The sequence below is a fragment of the Callorhinus ursinus genome, unplaced genomic scaffold, assembly GCF_003265705.2.
Source record: "Callorhinus ursinus isolate GAN/ISIS: 27379988/994484 unplaced genomic scaffold, GSC_fseal_2.0 scaffold1, whole genome shotgun sequence".
NCBI lineage: Eukaryota > Metazoa > Chordata > Mammalia > Carnivora > Otariidae > Callorhinus > Callorhinus ursinus.
In genome coordinates this window covers 65,604,347-65,626,029 of record NW_027397063.1, presented here as the reverse complement: position 1 = coordinate 65,626,029, position 21,683 = coordinate 65,604,347, and the positions used below count along the sequence as shown (strand labels likewise).

At 38.8% G+C, this 21,683-nt stretch overlaps 1 protein-coding gene across 2 annotated transcripts in view; it reads right to left on the bottom strand.

The window, feature by feature from the left end:
* Positions 1 to 18,844, bottom strand: part of FGF12 (fibroblast growth factor 12) — a 570,000-nt gene extending 551,156 nt beyond the window's left edge. Inside the window, exons 1-2 of one of the 2 annotated variants that reach the window (XM_073895559.1) lie at positions 18,731 to 18,844; positions 18,427 to 18,568 (exon numbers count right to left, since the gene is read on the bottom strand). In XM_073895559.1, coding sequence (XP_073751660.1) covers positions 18,427 to 18,439 — 13 coding nt within the window. In that variant the 5' untranslated portion in view covers positions 18,440 to 18,568; positions 18,731 to 18,844. The remainder of the gene's footprint in view (positions 1 to 18,426; positions 18,569 to 18,730) is intronic. The other variant, XM_073895561.1, reaches the window with a different exon arrangement.
* Between the last annotated feature and the right edge of the window lie 2,839 nt (positions 18,845 to 21,683).

Sequence of the window (21,683 nt, the reverse complement as noted above, 5' to 3'; positions counted from 1 at the left end):
TACTCTTTTGTTTCTTGTTTAAAAAAAAAAAAAAAACGGAAGAGAAAATGCTTCTAACAAGGTGGAGGAGGAAGTTTTTATGCCTAACCAGATTTTGAAAGGGTGAAGATTGATAGTTCTCCTCCACGGGAAGCAGGAAGTTAAATCACAGTGAATAAGATCCATTACTTAAAGGCTGGATCTGAGCTCAGGGTGAAATCTGAGTGACGTTCAAAAAAGAAAGAAAGGGAAGTGGAGGCTATGTGCTACGTGTGTGTCAGCCTTCGGTCTTTAGCTGCTTTACACCCAGGATATAATGAAAAAAGTTATAAAAATCAAATAAGTAAATGAATATTACATATCGAGGGCTTTATAATTTTATTTATTCAATTAACTTTCTATTGTGTACCTAATATGTGTCAAGTCACTGGGATTACAAAGAAGAAAGACCAAGTCTTTGCCTTCAAGATGCTTACAGCCTAGGAGACAGGTGCTGACATGTACCCAAAGAATACAGTGTGGAAAGAAATCAACTCTGCAGGAACATTCAGAGGGCCAGAAGAAGGAAAGACCTTTCTCAGCAGAGAAGGACCAAGAAAAACTTTACTGAGAAAATTACAATCTAATTATTTGTGGATATGAAAAGTTAATGTACTCTGGGAAGATATTATAAGATCTCTTTCATGTTGTGTTTTGTTTTTAATAAGTAATGTAATTATTGTTAGTATTATATTACTGATAAAGAATGAGTACTGAACAATGTATTTTATCGGTCTTAGCTTCCCCCCATTTACCATTTGTTAATAGTTAATTAAATCACAAAACCAAAAATTTAACAGAATACATTACATTCTTAAGTGTTCACTAAAAACAACATTCTCCGCCTCTCCAAAATGTTTAAATTCTATGTTTATACATCTGTTGTGTGCTTTCAAGACAATATAAACACAGAAAAAAATCTCAGAAATATATTGCAAGATAGCATAACCAGAGCTTCATTTGGGAAGTCATCCCCTGAATTTCCTGGGTGACTTTAAGTTCAATCAATATTAACCTGTGCAAATAAAAAGAGCCCTGTTCTTCCAGTTTAAGAACCATGGTCCTGCTTTCAAAAGAACTAGTGACAACTCCAAGCCTTCTGTCTTTCTAACATTATTTTAAAGATTTTTATTTCTTTATTTGAGAGAGAGAACGCGAGCATGAGTCAGGAGCAGGAGAGGAACAAGCGGACTCCCCAGTGAGCGTGGAGCACACAGCTCAGAGCTGGAGGTGGGAGATCTGTGAGGGCTCAGCAGAGGGCTCTGGGCGGGGGGGCTGGGTGGGCCCGGCTGGGGGCTTGATCCCAGGACCGGGAGATCACCACCGGAGCCAAAGTCAGATGCTTAGCGGAATTTGCCACCCAGGCGCCGCAGTCTTTCTAACATTATATGAAAGAGTGTGGAGTCCTGCACCTGTATCAAAGCAGAGCTCCTTCATTTGCAATTCTGTGTTTAAAAAATCCTCGGGGGTCTTCAAAACCGTTACTTCCGGATCTCGGAGACTCAAAGCCACCAATTAAAAAGTTTACTCATATTTATCGATAACTGGACTGTAGAGTAGGGAATCAATATGAGTTAGTGGATAGACAATTACTATGGAAATCAAGAAACCAGTGTTTCTGTCCTGACTTCACCGGGATTGAGACACTTTTTCCCTGAGCCTCAGTTTTTACAGGTAAAATGAAGAAGCTAAAAATGAATTCCAAAGTCCCTTCTAACCCTAAAGACTCTTCTACAGTGCTGGAAGGTTAGTAACTTTTCCAGTTATGAATTAGTGAGAGGATTTTTCTAGGAAATTACTGCTTGAACTGTGAGAGCTGAGACACATTTCCAATCATGAATTTGAAGGCAGACTTACTCATCCCCACCCCTTAGAGCCTCTAGCACTTGTTAATAACTCCATTATGGCATTTACCATATTGCATCTTGAGCAGTGGTGACTGTTTTCCATCCTAGCGTGAAAGGTTCACAAGGTCACAAACTGTCTCTTATTCAAGTTTTGCCAACGCCCAGCAATGCATGACAGGGTAAGCATCTAATAGATGTCAGGTAGTGGAAGAATAAATGAATTAGTATGTCAAGGCAACTTAAAAAATTATCTAGACGTGATTTTGGTAGCTCTTTTAATCTTATAACTTTTTTAAAAAGATTATTTATTTATTTGAGAGAGAGCACAAGCAGAGGAAGGAGAAGCAGACTCTCCACTGAGCAGGGAACCCGGCGTAGGGCTTGATCCCAGGACCCTAGGATCATGACCTGAGTCAAAGGCAGACAGTTAACCAACTGAGCCACCCAGGTGCCCCAATCTTGTAATGCTTTTAAGATATTTATGTGTTGCTTTCTCACAAGACTACTTTCATGACCCTGATGTCTGACAATCTAAGTATGTTGGACAAAAAGGAGAAGCCAGCCAGGGCACTGCCAAAAGTTCCACAGATGCTATCTCCAGGATCTCTGAACTAAGATTATCATTCTGCAAGAGTATCTTTTTAAAAAAAAAAAATTTATTTATTTGACAGAGAGAGACATAGTGAGAGAGGGAACACAAGCAGGGGGAGTGGGAGAGGGAGAAGCAGGCTTCCTGCTGAGGAGGGAGCCTTTTGCGGGACTCGATCCCAGAACCCCGGGATCATGACCTGAGCTGAAGGCAGACACTAAACGACTGAGCCACCCAGGCGCCCCTGCAAGAGTATCTTTTAAAAGTAGAGACTTCTAGCTAAAGATGGGGAAAACGAAGACAAGCTTTTACTTTCATTTCTACCTGAAACACCATCAAAAGTACAATAAAGGTGTGGTGTGTGTGTGTGTGTGTGTGTGTGTGTGTGTGTGTGTGTGTGTGTGTGAGAGAGAGAGAGAGAGAGAGAGAGAGACAGAGAGAGAGAGAAGGAGAGAGATAAATCTACAAAGATGGAGCAAAAGTGAGACAAGATAACAACAACCAAATGTTGGAAATAAGAAACCAACTAATGAAGACAGAAAGGAGTTAGCAGACCTGAGAAAGCTGAATTCTAAGTCAGCAGTGGGGAAAGACAGCAAGCAGCCTAACTCAGACTGCAGAATCTTCAAAAGCTTAGACCATGGTTTGTTGAGAAGTGGGGCGAGAGGGAAGGGGATAAAATATGCAGGATTAGTGGAAAGTTTGTTTTTAAGAAGACACTATAACCTTAAACCCTCTCCTAAACATTGAACATCCAGATACCCACCCTCCCCAATCCCAGTACAACACTGGAGATTTATTTTTTGTAGAAAATAGGACAGAAGTTCCCCGTGCAATGGGTAGAGTAAGAACCACATTGAAAACTGGGAGATTAAGTGAATATTTATACACGGATTGCTGAGATCACGTAATCCTGGCAGCCATGTCTTGATTGTCCAGGCAAGAGAAAAAAAAAATCTTCCTTAAGGAACTTGTAAATATTAAGAGGCCAGACCTAAAGACACTGATATTAGGAGTTCCACAGTTAAAAGCCCACTGTGTTTACCCTACAACTGAGATTATTTCAGTAAGTTTCAATAAGCCCCATCCATGTGCACAGAGCTTCCAGTCATCTTTGTAGTCGACTCTTAAATATGAAGAGGTAACCAAATAGAAAAAACATTTGTAAAAAGTCTCTAACATGAAAGAGAAAAATTAAAGCAAGCAATTAAAATAAAAGCTAACTGGAAACAAAGGCTATAGAAGGAGATGGAAACTTCTAAAAAATACATCATCACTATCTTCAACCAGGTATTAGAAAATATTGCCTCAGTAAAACGAGACAGCATAATATAAAACCAAAAAGTAAGTCTGGATATCAGAAATTAAAAACAAAACTTAACAGAAAGATTAGAGATAAAGTTGAGCCTATCACCTAGAAAATAGGGAAAAATGCAGAAGCGATGGAAAATAAAAGATGAAACATATGAAAAATAAAAACACAAAAAAATAAATTCAGGATATCAATGTCTAAGTAACAAGATTTCCAAAAAGCTGGAACCAAACAATAACAAGGAAGGAGGAGGAGGAGAAACAGAATAGGAAATCAGCAAGAAAAAAATTCAGAAAAATTTTCTAGATGTAAAGAATATGAGTTTCCATATTAAAGCAGCCTACTAAGTCCCCAGCATAATGGGTAAATATTAAACTACAACAAAGCAAATCTTTATAAATTTTCAGAACTCCGGGAAAAAGAATGGATCCTACAAGTTTTCAAAGAGAAAAAATCAGTCATGTTCAAAAAATAAAGAATCAGAATGGCATCAAACCAGAGCAACAAAACTGAAAGAGGGAAAACATTATAGTGGTGCCATTTAAATTCTGAAGGAAAATTGTTTTCAACTTACAGTTCTGTACCTAACCAAATTATTATTCAAATATGAGGAAAGAACGAAGGTATTTTCAGATATTGCAAAGGCCCAGGAAGTTTAACTACTATGTATCCTTTTCTTCAGGAAGCTATGGGAAAATTTATTTCACCAAAATAAGGGAGTGAAAAATACAAAGGATGTAGGAGAACCAGAGATCTAGGCAAAGAGATCTACAGAGATTTTCCGAGGTGATGGGAAGGAAGATTCCAGAATCAAACCCATGCAGGGGGAGTCAAAGGAAAATAGCACATGTAGAACCAAGTCAGAAAGTTCAGAGAGAGATTATTTCAAGAAGATGACCTTGATAGAATATCTGTACGACTGAATGTCTTGAGATTTGGAACACTGGCAGAGACTTGTAGTTAAAAAAGTACGTAGAGGGCGCCTGGGTGGCTCAGTCGTTAAGTGTCTGCCTTCGGCTCAGGTCATGATCCCAGGGTCCTGGGATCGAGCCCCGCATCGGGCTCCCTGCTCGGTGGGAAGCCTGCTTCTCCCTCTCCCACTCCCCCTGCTTGTGTTCCCTCTCTCGCTGTCTCTCTATCAAATAAATAAATCAAATCTTTAAAAAAAAAAGTATGTAGAGAGCTGAGCAAACAAACAAACAAACAAAAAACAAGACGGCTATCGATCATGGAAAAAGCACAAAAACTTCAGGGGACTGACAACCAAAAGTGAACAGAAGTGAAATTCACTGTTCCATTAAGCAATCACAGAAAAAGCACAAAAGGAAGCATAATCATAGCTTAACTTGGCTTAGTCATAAAAAGTATTTACAAGGTCGTAATAATGTCACTACTAAATACTGATCCAACCAAAGTACCGATGTAACAACCCAGGGAAGATGGAGGGATAAAGGATGTCTGTGGTGGTGAGAATGGGCTCATGAAAAGAGATGGAAAGTTCATTTCCAAGGTAGGACATCAACAACAGAGCTGGGAAATTCAGAGGCAGCAAGAATAGAATGGTATTTAAAGTATGAGGATAAATATCAAAAAGAGTTGAAAGAGATTGTTTCTGGAGAGAAAAAAAAATGAGGGAGGAGACAAGGAACTATCTTGAATAATATGTTTTCTATAACTGTGACAAAAAAAAGGAAGAAATCACCTCAAATTTTATTCATGATGTATTCTCTTTATAATTCTCTTGCTCTAGAAACATTTCTGAAGGAATGAGTAGCATAGGAAGCTGCAGTGTGCTCCCGACACCCTCACAACCTTACTGAGACATGATTCAATGGCCAGTCAAGATCAAAAGAGGTTGCTCAGAGAAAAGACAAGGCTGTCCCTGCCTTCTGTCTAACTGCTCCTTATGGCTATTAGATGAAAATCATCTGCTGACCTTCAGTTTCAAAATCTTGTTCATAAATCTTTCACCAGCCAGGATGAGACCTTCTCCATACAAGGCGGTATTCTAGATTTCAACCATTGATTATTGCTGTCTAGTTTGACAGGAAGTGTCTTCCTGGAACAATTTTAAGGCTTTGATCCAAAAGCAGTATTTTTGAGGGGTTACTGTATTTTACAGCTCTATGTTGAGCTAAAACTAGAGGTTCAGACTGGAATATTATGCTTGAAATTCATTTAAATAATTAAGCAAACCAGAATCCATCAAACTCAGCAAAAGCCATGGCTATGATTTTAGGTTATAATGAGGCAGTCTTGAGATATTTAAGGATAGCTACATTTTGTTGCATGCTTAATATATGCCAGGCAGTGTAGTAAACACTTTAATATAATATCTCATTTAATCCTCAAAGCAACTCCTTTAATAGATACTATTACTATCTCCATTATGTAGATGATAAAATCTACAGTCAGGAGATTAGGAACCTCACCCAATATCTTCAGCTAGAAATTGTACAGACAAAAATCAAAACCAGAACTGGGCTCAGAAACTGCTCTTTTTAATTTCCCTATCTTCTCTAAAGAAAGATAGCCAGAAAATCAAAACTTACCATTGAAAAAAATGATCATAAGGTTGAAGTCAAACATATTTCTCACACGAGTCTTCATATGCTTAAGGGTAGAAGGGTTTGAAAAGTTTCATATAACATAGTTGCAAAATACATATATATTAGTACTTGTGTAGTTTTTGCCCTGTCATCACAATTCTGAGCCTTGATAATAATTTATAGACCTTCCAGGAGCAATTTTTGAACCTGACACATTTCAAAAAGATTCTCTGGACCTTTCTCCTAAATGCCAATCTGTAATTTTCAATACAAAAACTTCAGGGGACTGAGAACCAAAAGTGAACAGAAGTGAAATTCACTGTTCCATTAAGCAAGGGAAGTATCTCAGCATTAGAGACTGGTAAAATCACAGAGTGAAATACTGTATCATAGTGTCGTTTCTGGCCATGGCAGTAGGCTTATAGGTGTGCCTTGCTTTGTAAAGTGGATGTTTTCTTGAAAAGCTAGGGAATAATTGAAGCTTTGCAAGTATAATTATACTCTAAAAGCACTGGGAATCTAATTTTTAAAGATAATTATATTAATTAACGTTTTTGAAATGTAAGTTATCATCACCTACATTATGTAATTTGTAACAGGCCTCCACAATTTTCCCCCAACCTTTCGTGATTCATCATGCACTGTATCCTGTCCCCAAACCTACCTGCTTCATGAGGTCGGAGACTTTGTCTTGTCACTACTATATTCAGCACCTGGAACAGTGTCCAGTATGACAAATAACTTGCTAGATGAATGAAATCATTCAACCACTTAATGTTTTCCTCATTGTAACATGTTTACCAATAACTCTATACCTCTGCTTCTACTAATCCATCAGCCTGGAATATTTTTCCAATGTTTCCATTCGGTCCCTTCTGCAAGACCCAGCTCAAATGCCAACTCCCTTCTCTGTATTCCCACAGATTATATTTCTATATCTGGTGTGATAGCAAAGGGTAGAAACCTTGTCATAATCATTGGTTCCTGGCCTGTTAACACCTAGCCAGAGCAATCCACACAGAAGATATATTACAAAGTCAATTTAAAATTGAATCTAAATTTTCACAAGCACTGCCAGCTCTCAGCTCTTCCTGGACTTTGTGTCTACTACCTTCAAAAGCTTGTCTATGAGGTCGCCATGGGGTCAGAAACTGTCTTTTTTCATTTTTAATCCCAACGGCAAGCAATGTGCATGGCACAGATAAATGGATATTTGTATACATGTATTATTTGTTTACATCATCAATAACAACTTTGTATTAACTAACCAGTGTGGTTGACTGGGCTGATTTTCTAGGAATAATCTTGCTTACTCTTTTAAGCTATAGGTTTTCCTCATAAGAATCCTACCCATGATCCTTTATTCTAACATTCCTCAAGACTCAGCCAAATACACATTTATTTCTATATTCAATAACAAGGTACAAGAGAGCCTTAGGCTGGGTTGTCTACACAACCTGAGGAAACTGGACTTCATTTTAGGCCAGACAATGGAAACAAATTAGTAAAATTCTGATTTAAAAAAGGCAATGGATTAACCAATCAGTGTCACTACTCTTTAATTTTTACAGTGTGATATAAATAGTATGTCTTAAAAACTATCATTTTGAGGGGCGCCTGGGTGGCTCAGTCGTTAAGCGTCTGACTTCAGCTCAGGTCATGATCCCAGCGTCCTGGGATCAAGCCCCGCATCAGGCTCCCTGCTCAGCGGGAAGCGTGTTTCTCCCTCTCCCACTCCCCCTGCTTGTGTTCCCTCTCTTGCTGTCTCTCTCTGTCAAATAATAAATAAATAAAAATTTAAAAAAAAAGAATGTTCTTTCTTTAAAAAAAAACAAAACAAAACTAGCATTTTGAACCATACACCACCGTTGCATGGCATTCTGATGTCTCCAACCAGAGAAAAATGAGTGAGCAGGAATTAGGCAAGATAAAGGAGAAAACTCCTGAGGGCAGCAAGGTCAGCAGTCCAAAGAAGAGTGGGGAGGAGTGGAACCAATTCTAGATCCATCACAGCTCATGTCAAAGAAGGAGGAGGGGAAAGACAGGGGAAGGAAGAAACATGGCACTAAGAGGAAGACAGGTAGCAGCTTCCAGCATCAAGTAGGAATCCTGTCACGTCTCAGGAACGTTCCTGCAGTGTGAAGGCCACCAGAAGCTGTATCTAGTTCCCTGGAACCAGGCTAACGTGATAGTGGGGAGTTTGAGACAAGAATCTAGCCCCATTCAGGAACAGAGGAAGTAGTAAGACTAAGGGTCAGATAATAACCACAACAACAGCTGTTATTATTGAGTACTGATTTTATGCTGGGTTCTTTGTCGTCCTTGTCCCATTAACTTAAAAGAGACATGGTACAAATGAAGAGGCAAAGACACAGAGATATATCTTGCCCAAGTCAGAGGGATTAGCAAGTTGCTATGTCTTATAATCTTTCTACCATACCACTGAGCTTCCCAGATAAGCAGGACAATTATTGGAGGTGAGGTGAGGGGGAAAAAAAAAAAGGAAGTTGTAACCCCATGCCTCCTTAAGCCCTTGGGTTTGAAAGTCAACAGAAGGCGTACAAGAGCAGAGAGCTCTTTCTCATACCCACCTGACAGCAGGCAGGAAACTCCCAGCGATTCCCTAAGTCAGCTCTCATTGGCCGGGGTTTGGGTGAGACTGAGCCTACAGAGATCAGGCATCCTAAAAGTTAATGAAATGTACACATTTCACATGTGTGCACACAGCTGGGCTAGTTTTTCAGTAACAAAGGAAGGTTAACTGACTTACCAGACTAGAGCAAAATAAACCTTAGACGTTCAGTAGGGGTTAAACTCACAGACTAAGAAGCCAGTCTGCCACTTCCTAGCTATTGATCTGGGCAAGTTACTTAAAGTCTCTATGCCTGGTTTTTCCACTCCCTAAAATAGGAATAACAGTAGGGTTTGACTCACTGGATTGTTATTAGGATTAAATGAGTCAATATATGTAAAACACAGTGCTTGGTACAGAGCAAAAGCTACATAAGCATTATTTCACAAGACAGTAATCTCTTCAAATGTCCTATCTTCTTTTTTGTTTTGTTTTGTTGAGAAAGAGAGAGAGAGCGCACGTGCCTAGCTCATGTTCATCAACACATTAATGCCTGTTAGATATTCCACCCCATCTCTATTTCATTCTTTGTGCAATCAAGAAATTCAGCATATTAACCATGAAACTCTTAGACTTTGGATAGCTTCATCTGAAAGCAAAAATGTATCTTCTATCTAAAATGATCAGTAACCAATCAAATACCAGAAGAGATAGTTATCAGTTTTTAAATTGTTTGAAGATTGAAGGACTGAGTGCAATTATTTTTGAATAATATATTACTGCTGATTGAGAGCTAAAAGAAAATCAAATCTCTTCTATTATGTCACTAAAACACTCAGCACTTGGATTTCTTACATTATTCTGTTTGTCTTTCCTTTTATTAGGGGTGAGGTGCTGGTTAGGTTGGGAGAAAGGAGAAAACCATATCTACCAAATCAACTTCACATATGACTGATGTATAAATAAACTAATCTTAATTGTAAAGGAGACACATGTGAGGTTAAAAAAAGTTATAAAACCATAACATACAATCTGCTGAGCAAAAATGTCACTCAGCCAAAGAAAAAGGAGAGACCAAGGTACCAACCATAAATCCTTAAACAGAATTTATCCACCGTTGTCCCTACATAAATACCTTACAAATGCTGGTTCTGACAATCCCAGAGATGAAATGAATCTTGCCTCTAATCCACCCTTGTTTCACAGATGAAGAAACAAGAACAGAGAAAGGAAGTAACCAGCTCAAACTCACATTATGAGTTGGGGTGGGATTCAGGACTCAAGTCCAAATCCTCAGACTCCCCAGTCTTTGCCACAAGGCCCCCTTAGCCTCCCTCACATCAGACACACCTGGGCCTATATGTGGTCACAATCATGCAATCTACAAATACCAGCCATGTAGCAATTCTCTTCCTCATCTTAGTCCTTTCTCACTTGGACCCAAATTCATTGCTCAGTTCAGTTAGAGACCCTGCAACGTCAGTCAGTCACACAACTCACAGTATTAAAAAGCTAGCTCAAACCTACAGTGGTCCTTAAAAATTAATGTGGTAGTTATGACCACCATGTTTTATTTTCCATAGACTACAAGTCTAAAAAGGATGAAGTAAAGGAAGAATACGAACTAGGTGAAAAGCAGTTTCTTTGTAATAAGAAAATAGAAATCAATAGGCAAGTAGAGTTAAAAAAATAAAGGCTTAGGACACTGAGCTCCAGAGAGAAGGAAGTGTTTGTTGTCCAGGTTCCTCCACTGAATACAAGGAATAAAACCTGAATCCAGGTTTTCTAGCATCTAGTCCAGTATTTGTGTTGTTGTTGTTGTTTTAATCAAAGTATTTTTTTGTTTCAAGTTTGTATTTAAATTCCAGTTAGTTAACATTTAGTACAATATTAATTTCAGGAGAAGAATTTCCTGATTCATCACTTACATACACTACCCACTACTTATCACAAGTGCACACCTTAATCCCCAGCACCCACTTAGCCCATCCCCCTCCCCTACCTCCCCTCCTGTTTGGTTGTCTCCCTTGTCTCAATATTATTGAGGGTTTTGCTCTATATGCATCATCACTTTGCTTTTTACGCTGATGCTGATGCAAAGTCCACAGGTAAAAAGTACCCATGACATCTCGTTTTAAATCATTTGTAGACTCGCAAATGAAGCGTGATTTACATGGCAACCTTTCTCTTAACACATAGAAAATATTTCTCCTTTAAATCCCAGCAGAGAAAAAGAAGTAAATCAAATTCAATTTTAAATAGTACTAGAAATGTTAAAAATATTTTGAAATGAAAGAAGTGCCTTGGGAGAAAACTGCATAAATAATCTAATTTTAAACTTAGCAGATTTTAACGATTAGAATAATTGTCATTTATTTTGGAAATCAGAAACAAATCTAGGTTTTTGGTTTCCAAAAAGTTGAAAAGGAATGTCCCAATTCACCTTGTGTTGAGCTTTGCTCAACCTATTTGAATGTTATCAGTATTTGAGGATTGAAGAAAAACTCAATTGTTTCACATGGGTGATAACTGTAGGAAAGAGTGGGGCAGGGAGAGATGGACACATTATCAGCAAATTGGCATTGCTGCTGCTTCTTGCCTCCTGGCTAAGGGAATCTTTGATGTGTTAGTTATCTTCTGAATGGCCTCTGAAAGCTTCTGGGTGTTTTGTTTTTGTTTTGTTTTGTTTTGTTTTGTTTCTACAGTTGAGTCCCTTTAGGCAGCTTCTCAGGCTATTGGCCATCCAGAAACAGAAAAGAAACAAAAACCTAACCACAGAATAGCAGCTTCCTTTCTTTCTTTTGCAGTGTTTAAAGCCCACTTTCAATCATCTGCGCTCTCTGAATCACTGCTGGGAGGGTGTGTTTTGGCTAAAAAGTCAATATATGCTTTTAAAAAAAGGAAAAAAAGAAAAAGAAAGGGTCTGTGGAGGAGCAACAGGTGTCCTTTGGGACTTCTTCCAAAGTGCCATCAGTTTCATCACAGCAACAAAATACCACTGGAGGGTGGGAGTCCCACATTCCCAAAGACAAGGAGACAGAGATTGTTTCAAAAAGTAACTGGAGAGAAGAGCAAACTAAAATTACAACTATAAACATAGATCCTGGAAAAAAACAAACAAACATCCACCACGTTCTAAATGCAAGGATATTAATGCGGAGATGAAGATGAAGATATTGGGGAAAATTATGTGTCTTCTTAGCCTCAGACACTCACAATCTATTGACCTATTTGCTATCCCAAGCCTGTAGTATAGGAATTAGGTCTCTTGTTTACATGTCACTCTCTTAACACTAAAGATAATAATAGTCAAGACCCAGGCAGTAGGAGTCCTATAGTGTTCCTGATAAAGGACTCAGGTACATGTTATGGTTTCATATTAATCCGCTGTGGCTTATCTTATGGATTCATAATTAAGAGTGAATACCTTAATCATCTGAGGTGCTTCTTAAATATCCCAGTCCCATGTCCCATGCATACCCAATGATTCTGATGTGTACCTCGGATGGAGAATGCTATTAGTCATCAGATTTCTTGTGGTCAGTGTTTGAAAACCATTCAAGGCGTAATGCTTGACCTAATGCATCTCCATCCCCAAACCCACAAGATGTTATAGAATTGCCTCACAACTAAGTCCCAGAAAAACAGAGACAAGGTGTTTGAGAAATTACTACAGCAATACAGAACACGCATAAAAGGAATCTCTTTTAGTAAATTAAAGCCTTTGCAGAAGTCAACAGGGATGATTTGTTGAGCTTCTATGCAGTATACTTGCTGCTAAAGCTATAAAGGTGGTGAAGGACCAGTTTCTCCCCTCCAGGATCTCGCATTCCCATGAAAAGACAAACATAGCTAATAATACCAAAAGACAATGATTGTAAGGAACTCTACATGCTTTATCGGTATGAGTTAAATTTCATAATCATGACAGTATGGTATGGGACTTGGGGTGGCTACAATAATTCTTATATTACAGAGAAACAAAGATATGATGAGTTGCCTAAGTCACTTAGTCTTTCTGAACCTCTGTTTTGTTATCTCTAAAATGAAGTTAAAATGCCTAACCACAGGGTTTGAAGGGAGATTATATGTATATATATAAATTAAAAACCCTTTGAAAGAATACAAAGTGTCTCGTGAATGTTATTTATGGCTGCTAGTATGTGACAAGTCAGAAAATCCAATATACCACGATTGGTCACTTAGTGGGTACAGAACACCATACCTAATAGGGACAGTACTTCAGAAGCTTAAAGGCATTAACAAGACAGAGATAAGGGGATGACACTCCTGGCCACCTTCAAAGTCATTTCTAATGCTAACAAGCCTCACGATAAGCACCTAAGTCAGACAATAGGTTACTAGCAAGGTAGCTGCTCAGTCCGTAGAGCGTTAAGAATAGATAATTAGCTTGAGTTCAAATGTTTTCCCCACACAATTTTGTTTCAGTAAACCAACAGGAGAACAAAAGGTAGGCACGGTTGCTGTGGAATGTTAAGTGCCTCTATAGAGGCCACGAATCACTGGAAGACTATATTCCAGCCTCCTGGACAACCATTAGAACGCTGAAAAATGAATGAGGAAAACACACACCATGTTGGAAATCGACAGCTCTTGAGCCTGTCCATGTGTCCCTAGACTGGAAGCTTCTAGAGGGCAAGCCAATGCACTATTTCTATCCCCATCCCCTGCATTTAACAATGTGCTTGGAACAAGGCAGCAACTAAGTAAATATTTTGAATTAAATGAAATGAACTTCCTTTAATATTTAAGAATCAGGAGACTCAGAGAAGGAAAATGATTTGTCCAAGGTTACACATTAGAGTCGAGGTAGGAACAGGGATCTCCTATGCCCAATGCCTATTCTATTATGTTTCTTACTGCCTTATATTTTACTTATCCCACCACAATGGCCTCAGATTTTGGATTCTTTTTTAACCGCAAAACAGCTTTTCTTAAAATCACTTCTCAGCTCTGCTAAACTAGTTACTACATATACATTTCCTTTCTCTCCTGCAGAGTGGCCCATCCTGGTTTCAGAGAAATGACTGTTCTTTGTCTTAAATATATTGGTTCAGGCCCCTGGTTTGACTCTAATGATTGGTGTGAAACCCAGAACAGAGCTGAATCTTCACTGGGAATACACTGGCAGTTCTCTACAGAGAAAGCAGGTCAGGTTACTGCCTTCTATGGTCTGGAATCAAACCAATATTTCTGGTAGCCAAACATCCTTCACCTTTCCCAATTTACCACCTCCTGGATGCATGAACATGGCATGGTAAACTAAGTAAGGCCATTTAATTCAACATATGTAACCTATGGTAAACAAAAATATTTTATCTGAAGCAGGTAGCTGGGTAGCTGGAGGAATACTAGGTTCAGATGATGCCCACAGGAAGGTCAATCTATTAGGGGAGACATGAGAGGGAGATTTTTAAGATCAGAAATTGCATCTTAGTGTTCTTTTACAGTCTCAGAGGTAAGTACACTGAGAGTATAACAGGTGCTCAATAAATATTAAGTAAGTAAAGAATACAAAAATTGCAATGCTGATTGTAGGAAATGCATTACATGAGGGACAAAAAATTACTTAAGTCATATAAAGTATGCCAACAAAATACTAATTAGATGTGAGGGAGGTCAGGGAAGATGTTATGGAGCAAGGAGTACATAAAATGAATCTCAGAAGAGTTGAACAGGGACATATGACCATGGGAAGAGGCTAAGGCTATATTCCCTCTAAGATGTACCTTGATTTAAGCAGTCTAACAACACACTACCCTGGGTTAATACCAGGGACATTGTCAGAAGCTCAGCTCGAACCTGCAGAATAAGTGTTTAAAGATAATCAGGGGTTGGAAGTAAATGGCTTGAGGAAAAGCAGAGAAGGTATTTAAAAGTGAGTCCATTTTCTGATCTAACTATGAAGCAAGAAATTTCTTTTGCATCTCATCTCCTTTCTTTCCAAAAGCAACCAAAGACCTATAACATGATCACATATCCAGGGCTTTCCATACTGATCTGAGGATATCACATCCTCTATACTGAGGTGGTAGTCTTAGATACAGTCAGTTCCCTAAGATTTAGACAAGTAATTCTTAAACTTTAATGTGCTTGCAAATGACCAGCGGATTTTACTGAAAGGCATATTTGATTCAGTGAGTCTAGGGTAGGGCCTGAGATTCTGCATCCCAGATGATTTTAATGCTACTTGTCTATGGACCACACCTTGAGTAGCAAGGGCCTAGACCAGTGGTTGAGTCTGGATACCCATTAGCATCACCTGAGAGCTTTTTAAAAATACCTACACCAAGGTCCCATTCCAGAACCAATTAAATCAGAGTGTCTAGAGGGGTACCCTAAGCATCTTTATGCTTTAAATGCCCCACAAGTGTTCCTAATATGCCAGCCTGAGGTTGAGAACCTAGCTAGACAAAGAAAAAATGTGGTACAGGCAGAAAAAGAAAAAAAGTAGAAGAGAGATAGAGGGACAAAGAACCTCTTTCCTAACTCCAGATCAATGCTTCTCAAACTTAATATGCATGTACATCACCTGGGGACGTTGTTAAAAATCAGATTCTGGTTCAATAAGCCTGAGTAAAGATCCAGATCCTGCGTTTCTAAGAAGACTAGTTTTCAAATCACATTTTGGTTATCGAGAGTCTAAATGAGTGGTTCCCAAACATTGCTGTACCTGGCATCTTTAAAAAAAAAAAAAAATACCTGTGCCTCTCTCACACTTCAACATTCTGATGTCACTGGCATGGGTTTGGCCGGGCATGAGGATGTTTAAGAAGCATGCCAGGGGATGCTAATGCACAGCAAAGCCTGTGAACCAATGCAAGGCACAAATTCTGTCAAAGCTGATCAGACTGTGCACCAACCCAAATCTTGGAGGTGATATTAATTATCATAGTGCATAAAAATCTCTGAAATTAGATCATGATTGATTGCTAGGTCAATTGATTTATTTTCCTCTCCTCCTTACCCTGGATGATAGGAAGTGATGCAAAAGCAAAGCAGTAAGTACTTATTTATGCCAAGCAATAAGTAAGGGGCAAAAAATTTATCTTATTTGTAAATAACAAGTTCTGCTGGAGACTCTGGACAAGTGTTCTAAGAAAGGTTTTCAAATGCTGGAGGTAATGTGAAGGTTGTCAAAGGCTGGCAACGAGATTCAAGATTAATTGGGCCATTTGATTCTTTTCTGAAATGGAGAACTCTTGAACCTCCAACTGAATCATGCAGTAACACTCTTCGAATCTATTTAAAAGAGTTTCCAGTAGAAAAAAAATTATATGTACTTACATTTGAGAATGTCTTCCTACAATTAAATTGAAATCTGCTGGGGAAGAAGTTTGCACATGACAGCATAAAGTATGAAAGACGCACTGATTAGAATAAGATATGGACACACTCCTCTTACTATACTCTTTTTCTTTCTTCTCTAATAAAAATTTCAAGTTAGCTACCATTTTTAGCTGTGCCATTTGCATCAACTTAGAAAGTAAAGCCAATATGTAAGTAATTAGCCATTCTTAATATGATCACTACCTGACTAATTCAGTTTTATAAAGGAAGTCTAAGAACTAAACGCATAAGGACTTGCAGCGTGTCTTTTACCTGAGCCAATTATGCTACCTCTGCAAAATGACCACAGTATTGGCTTGGGGCAAAATTTCTCATTGCCTTTGTGTTGGTGCTGTAAATCATGCCTGTATCACTGCGCTCCGGACTGGCATAGAACTTCTGGCCTGATTCTTCTCAGATATATTTCTGAGATTTTTTTCTCTATTCCAAAATTCCCAAGACTGGCAGTACTTAATAGCTAGAACACTATTGTTATCAATCTGAGATAAAAACCACCTGGAATTATGAGTGACATGTAGCATATTTTATGGGCAGGGAAGGGAAATAAAAAATTATCACTAAGGGATACATCCTCTTTATATTATGGATCAAGAATTAGTGTATAAATTGGAGGTAAAAGTGTTACTAAGAACCCTTGCCAAATAACCAAGTTTAATAACCAAATAGCAGGTGTCATCTAAGTACAAAAACACTGCTTTAGAGTAAAATGATACTTTCTCTGCTGTTAACTTATGTGCCAGAATACTAATCAACTAGAAACTAGAATATTACAGACCTCTATGAGTTAAAACTGACTTCTCAATTAAAAATGGATTACACAAGAGAGTTAATAAATATATGCCTCATGTATATGGAAACATGGATCCTCTTGTGTATGTACATCACTGTCGATCATAGGAATGCCCAACAGCAAATCGTAAGAATAATTTGTCTACTTTGAAAATTGCCAACCAGTCTAAATCCATGTTAATTCAGTTCTTTTCATACTATAAATGCTCACCTAGGTTCAAATACTTAAGCCTTCTAACTAAACAGTTAAAATACTTTATTGAACACATACCTGCTCTCATTCAACACTCCATTTTTATTAATCAGCTCAGAAATAGGTAACCCACTACCACTCCCTCATCCTGAGCACATTACCACAATGACTGACATTCCTGGTTTAAAAATAAAACCTTGTTTCAAATATAGCTGCTCGAGTTCTGGGTAATGAATATAGTTTCATAAAAGTTGACATCATTTCTTCTGATTTCACCAGAATTAAATACATCCAGTGTTCCTACTGGATATCTGACCACATCACTCAAGGTTCTTGCAACCTGGTGGGTGTTTTAAGGGGGGGGAGGAGGAGGAGGAGGAGGAAGAACCCTGCATAGATGGAGTTAAACACAAAGGATATCCAACCTTACAATTGTAATAGTCATTTTGTTTATGTGTGTTCAATATGCCATCACAAGTTGATTTTTACAGTTCATTTACCAGTTCGTATATGTATAGTATGCAGATTTGCTTATGAGGAGAATATTAATATATACATGTCCAGAACTAGTAAATGCATCATGCTTGGGAGCCAAGCAGTACTCCGATACACTGTTCTCCTTAGAGGTCAGTTCTAACGCACACTGTTTCAAATAGACCCAATTTCTCTGCTGATATATATTCAAAATGCAGTAGGATGTGGTCATACACGCCCAGAAATACCATCTTTATGGGGTGGGGGTGGAGAAATCCAAACATTTTTTATAGCAATGCATTATTGGATGATATCAGATACAAACATGCCTGTCAGCAATCCTAAAGCAAATGAAATATATTTATTTGAGCCCATCCATTCTACAGAAAAGAAACTGCTTTACCAACATATCTCTCCTCCCCCACAATCTAAAGACTCTCCCCCCCACCCACCCAAAAAAAAAAAAAAAAAAAAAAACTCATCACACTTCACTACGCAACTGATGGAGTATTAAACACTGTCTTCCAAGCTGTGGGAGTTAAAAAGAAGTCTCCTTCCTGCCACTCTCCCCTGGTGCAGCAACGGACATAGCATCTCCTCCTATCGACCTAGTATGATGCTCGCTCCCCAAGCACTGCAGTCCCCTCGCTGAGGACTGCCCTGGCCACACGCACATGCAGCGGGAAGTCCCCCGATGGGGACAACCACATACCTTTGCTCTCCATTTCGGTCCCTTTCGAGTGCTGGAAGTTCAATGGAAGTTGGCCGGAAGATGTGGGCCCGCTTCAGATTCCCAAATCTGGGAAGCCAATCTGATGATTTCGCCCGTACTTCCTTCCTTCCCCTCAGGCTTCCTGAAAGATGGGATTTCTTAAACCTTGAAGCTGCAATCAGCCACCAAAGGACACTTAGCAGCAGCAGCAGATTGCCTCTACAAGGGATAGGTTTCCATGCGCATCTGGTATTGAAATGCATGCACGGTGCCCCCTCATATTTTTTTTTTCTTTTTTTTTTACCTGGGTCTGGAAGCGGCGAGCAAGAGCTGTCCTCGGAGCGTGGTGCTGCAGGTGTAGTGACAGATCATCCCACTTTGCTCTCTGGATGTACAGCAGATTTGCATGGGCGCTGGCACGCATGCGCAGGGCCTCCCCCCCCCCTTTACACCGCCTCCTGCTCCCCCGCCCCCTTCCCTTCTCTCCCCAATACGGTCCTCAGTTATCCCAGCTGAAGAGCTGTAGCATTCGGTCACAGGGAAGCGCTGCTAAAAATAAACGCCGGACCGGATTTTCCTTTGCAAACTAGAAAATGGATTGGATTGGGATTGTGCATCAATCCCAGACGATTTTCCAGGATGGATTACGGAAGCCTTAGAGGAGGCTAGGGTCTCTGAGCTGGGTTTGGTTTTATTCAGAAGCGGAAGGGAGAGAAGAGGCGGAGATTTACGAATCCTCTTCAGTGGTCACAATTTGGGATTCTCTTCCTAGTTGCTGCAGTAACTTTCCAGGTGTATGCTTCCCCTTCCTCCACCCACTTCCCCTGACTCTTTGCATTCCCCTATTTGTTTTGTTTTGTTTTGTTTTGTTTTGTTTTGTTTTCTTTTCGGGGATGAGGTGGGAGTCATCCTGGAGCTACTAAAGGTTAATATCGTCCCGCTTCTTCGCTACTCAGATTCAGAGTTTGCTGGCTTCCCTGAGATCTCTTTGGCCTCCACCTCAAAACCTTTCCATGAGGCTCCAGCCTCATGGAAAGTTCTCCCAACAAAGCCACTGAGGACATTGTGAGGTGTTCTTTTTAGCTTCTTTTCAACAATTTACCAAGAAGCAAAGTCCCCAAAGGTGGGGATTCACCTTATTGATAATATGTACTTTAAAGCTATGTATGTAATCATTTTCATCAAAGTGCAAAGGAAGAGTGTTTTTCTTGCATGAGGTTCTAGGGAAGGTTGCAAAGCCAAAATGAAGTACTACTTTCCTATCAGAATATTCTTTAAAGCCCACACTATATTTCATTTATCTGCAAAATGTTTAGTAGGGAAATTAATGTGTACTTATTATCTTTTTCTTTTCCATTAGTCCAGATTCTCCTGAGAGAATAATCTCTCCTTAAGAATAAGTCTTATTCTCAGGCATAAAAACAAATCTAGAACACTGTTATCTGGAATGATTAAGGAGAGAGATGTGCCGATTAAGCACACACTCCAGATTATACAAAGATCCCTCCACAGTTAACTTCTAATCCCAATTTTCAAAACATTGAAATACAATAAAATATACTCCCAACAAGAAACCTGAGGTAGACTATAATTCAGGCTTCTGGTGATTCAGAAAGCATCCTAGGATTTTCCAATGCCTTAGGGCCATAATTACAAATATTATTCCTGAGGGTTCAGCCAAACATGGACATTCATTAGTGGAGGACTCCTGCTGAACTGCTGTGGATGAGCAAAGCCTGCCTCCGTTCAGCACTGGGGAGTTAAAACATTCAAGTATGGTATTGCAGAGGACACAACTTAGGGTCTACTAATGGTTAGGATTTCCTATTGCATGCCCAAGTAAGTATGTGGAAAAAAATCACAAAACTCAAGGTTTCTTCAAAATTTGATAGGTTTAGGAAGTAGAATGAGGGTGAGAGTAGATTCAGTTGTTCCTTAAGAACAATCACCTATTTCATTGGGATAAATAATTTCTGCTCCTAACACTGCACCCATTACATGTTCTTTGCCTCTCAAAAGTTTCAGGAAAGAAGATACCTTTAGAACCATCTAGACACACCCGTAATATTTACCACTTTACAAGTAGAGAGGCAGGAAGAGTACTTGACTTGGTAAGAGTCACACAGTGGAGCAGACCCAGGCTCAGAATGCAAGGGTACTGCCTAGCTAGCCATCTACTCCAGGATGATTCCTTATATAGCCACCTCCTCATTATCTACAGTGAAAGGGAACAGGGAGAACCTCCTAGTTCATGAATTTTCATTATTTTTATTCACAGTTTTAAAAACCCAGATGCTTTATTAAATGGAAAATAATAAAATTTAATGCAAAATCTGTGGTCTGACATTCAAGACCTTTTTATTATCTGAATCCAAACCACCTTTCAAGTCTTCTCCAAGCTTAACTCCTAGACAATATTTGTTGTTATCCTAAGCAACCCTCAAGATTTTACTTTTCCATGCCTTTACTTACATAATCATCCTTATACCTCCTTACACCAATAACACAAATGCCTACATATGCAAATCTTATATTTTCCTCAAGATTATCTGAAAATGTTCTCTATTAGAAGCAACAGTGTTGCTATATCTTTACCTGTCTTCAATCACTTATTACTTTCTATTTTGTATTATAATTATTTATATGCATATCTCATTCCTCTTTCCCATCCTTACTAAAAAATAGGCTCCTGATTCATTTTGGTAGCATATAGTAGTATCTTGAATGTAGGAAATATTAATAAACATTTGATGAATTAATAATATATAGTATACACGTTTTTGTGTATATGACATTGACTATGGGCACTATGATAACAAATAATGATGACAGTAATATTGAACTAACATTACTAAAAGCTGCTCATGTGCCAGACACTATTATAAGATTCCAAATGTTTTAATGAATTTTATCTTTGTAAAACTCCATGAGGTTAGTACTATTATCACCTGTATTTTAAAGATGAGCAATCAAAGTCACAGAGAGGTTAAAGTATGAATAAAACATGATCTCTGCCCTATAGAAGCACAGAGCTTGTTAAAGGTGATAGAAACATAAATGATTTTAAAAGATATGGTAAGGTATAAGGTAGAGATTATCACAGGTATAGTGGGAGCACAGAAGAGGTTGGGCAGTTAGCCAGTCCACAGGTTTTAAGAATAAGAGGCTAGACACCTTCAAATACCTCGTCCTAGAAAGAAAGAAAGAAAAAAAGAAAGAAAGAAAGAAAGAAAGAAAGAAAGAAAGAAAGAAAGAAA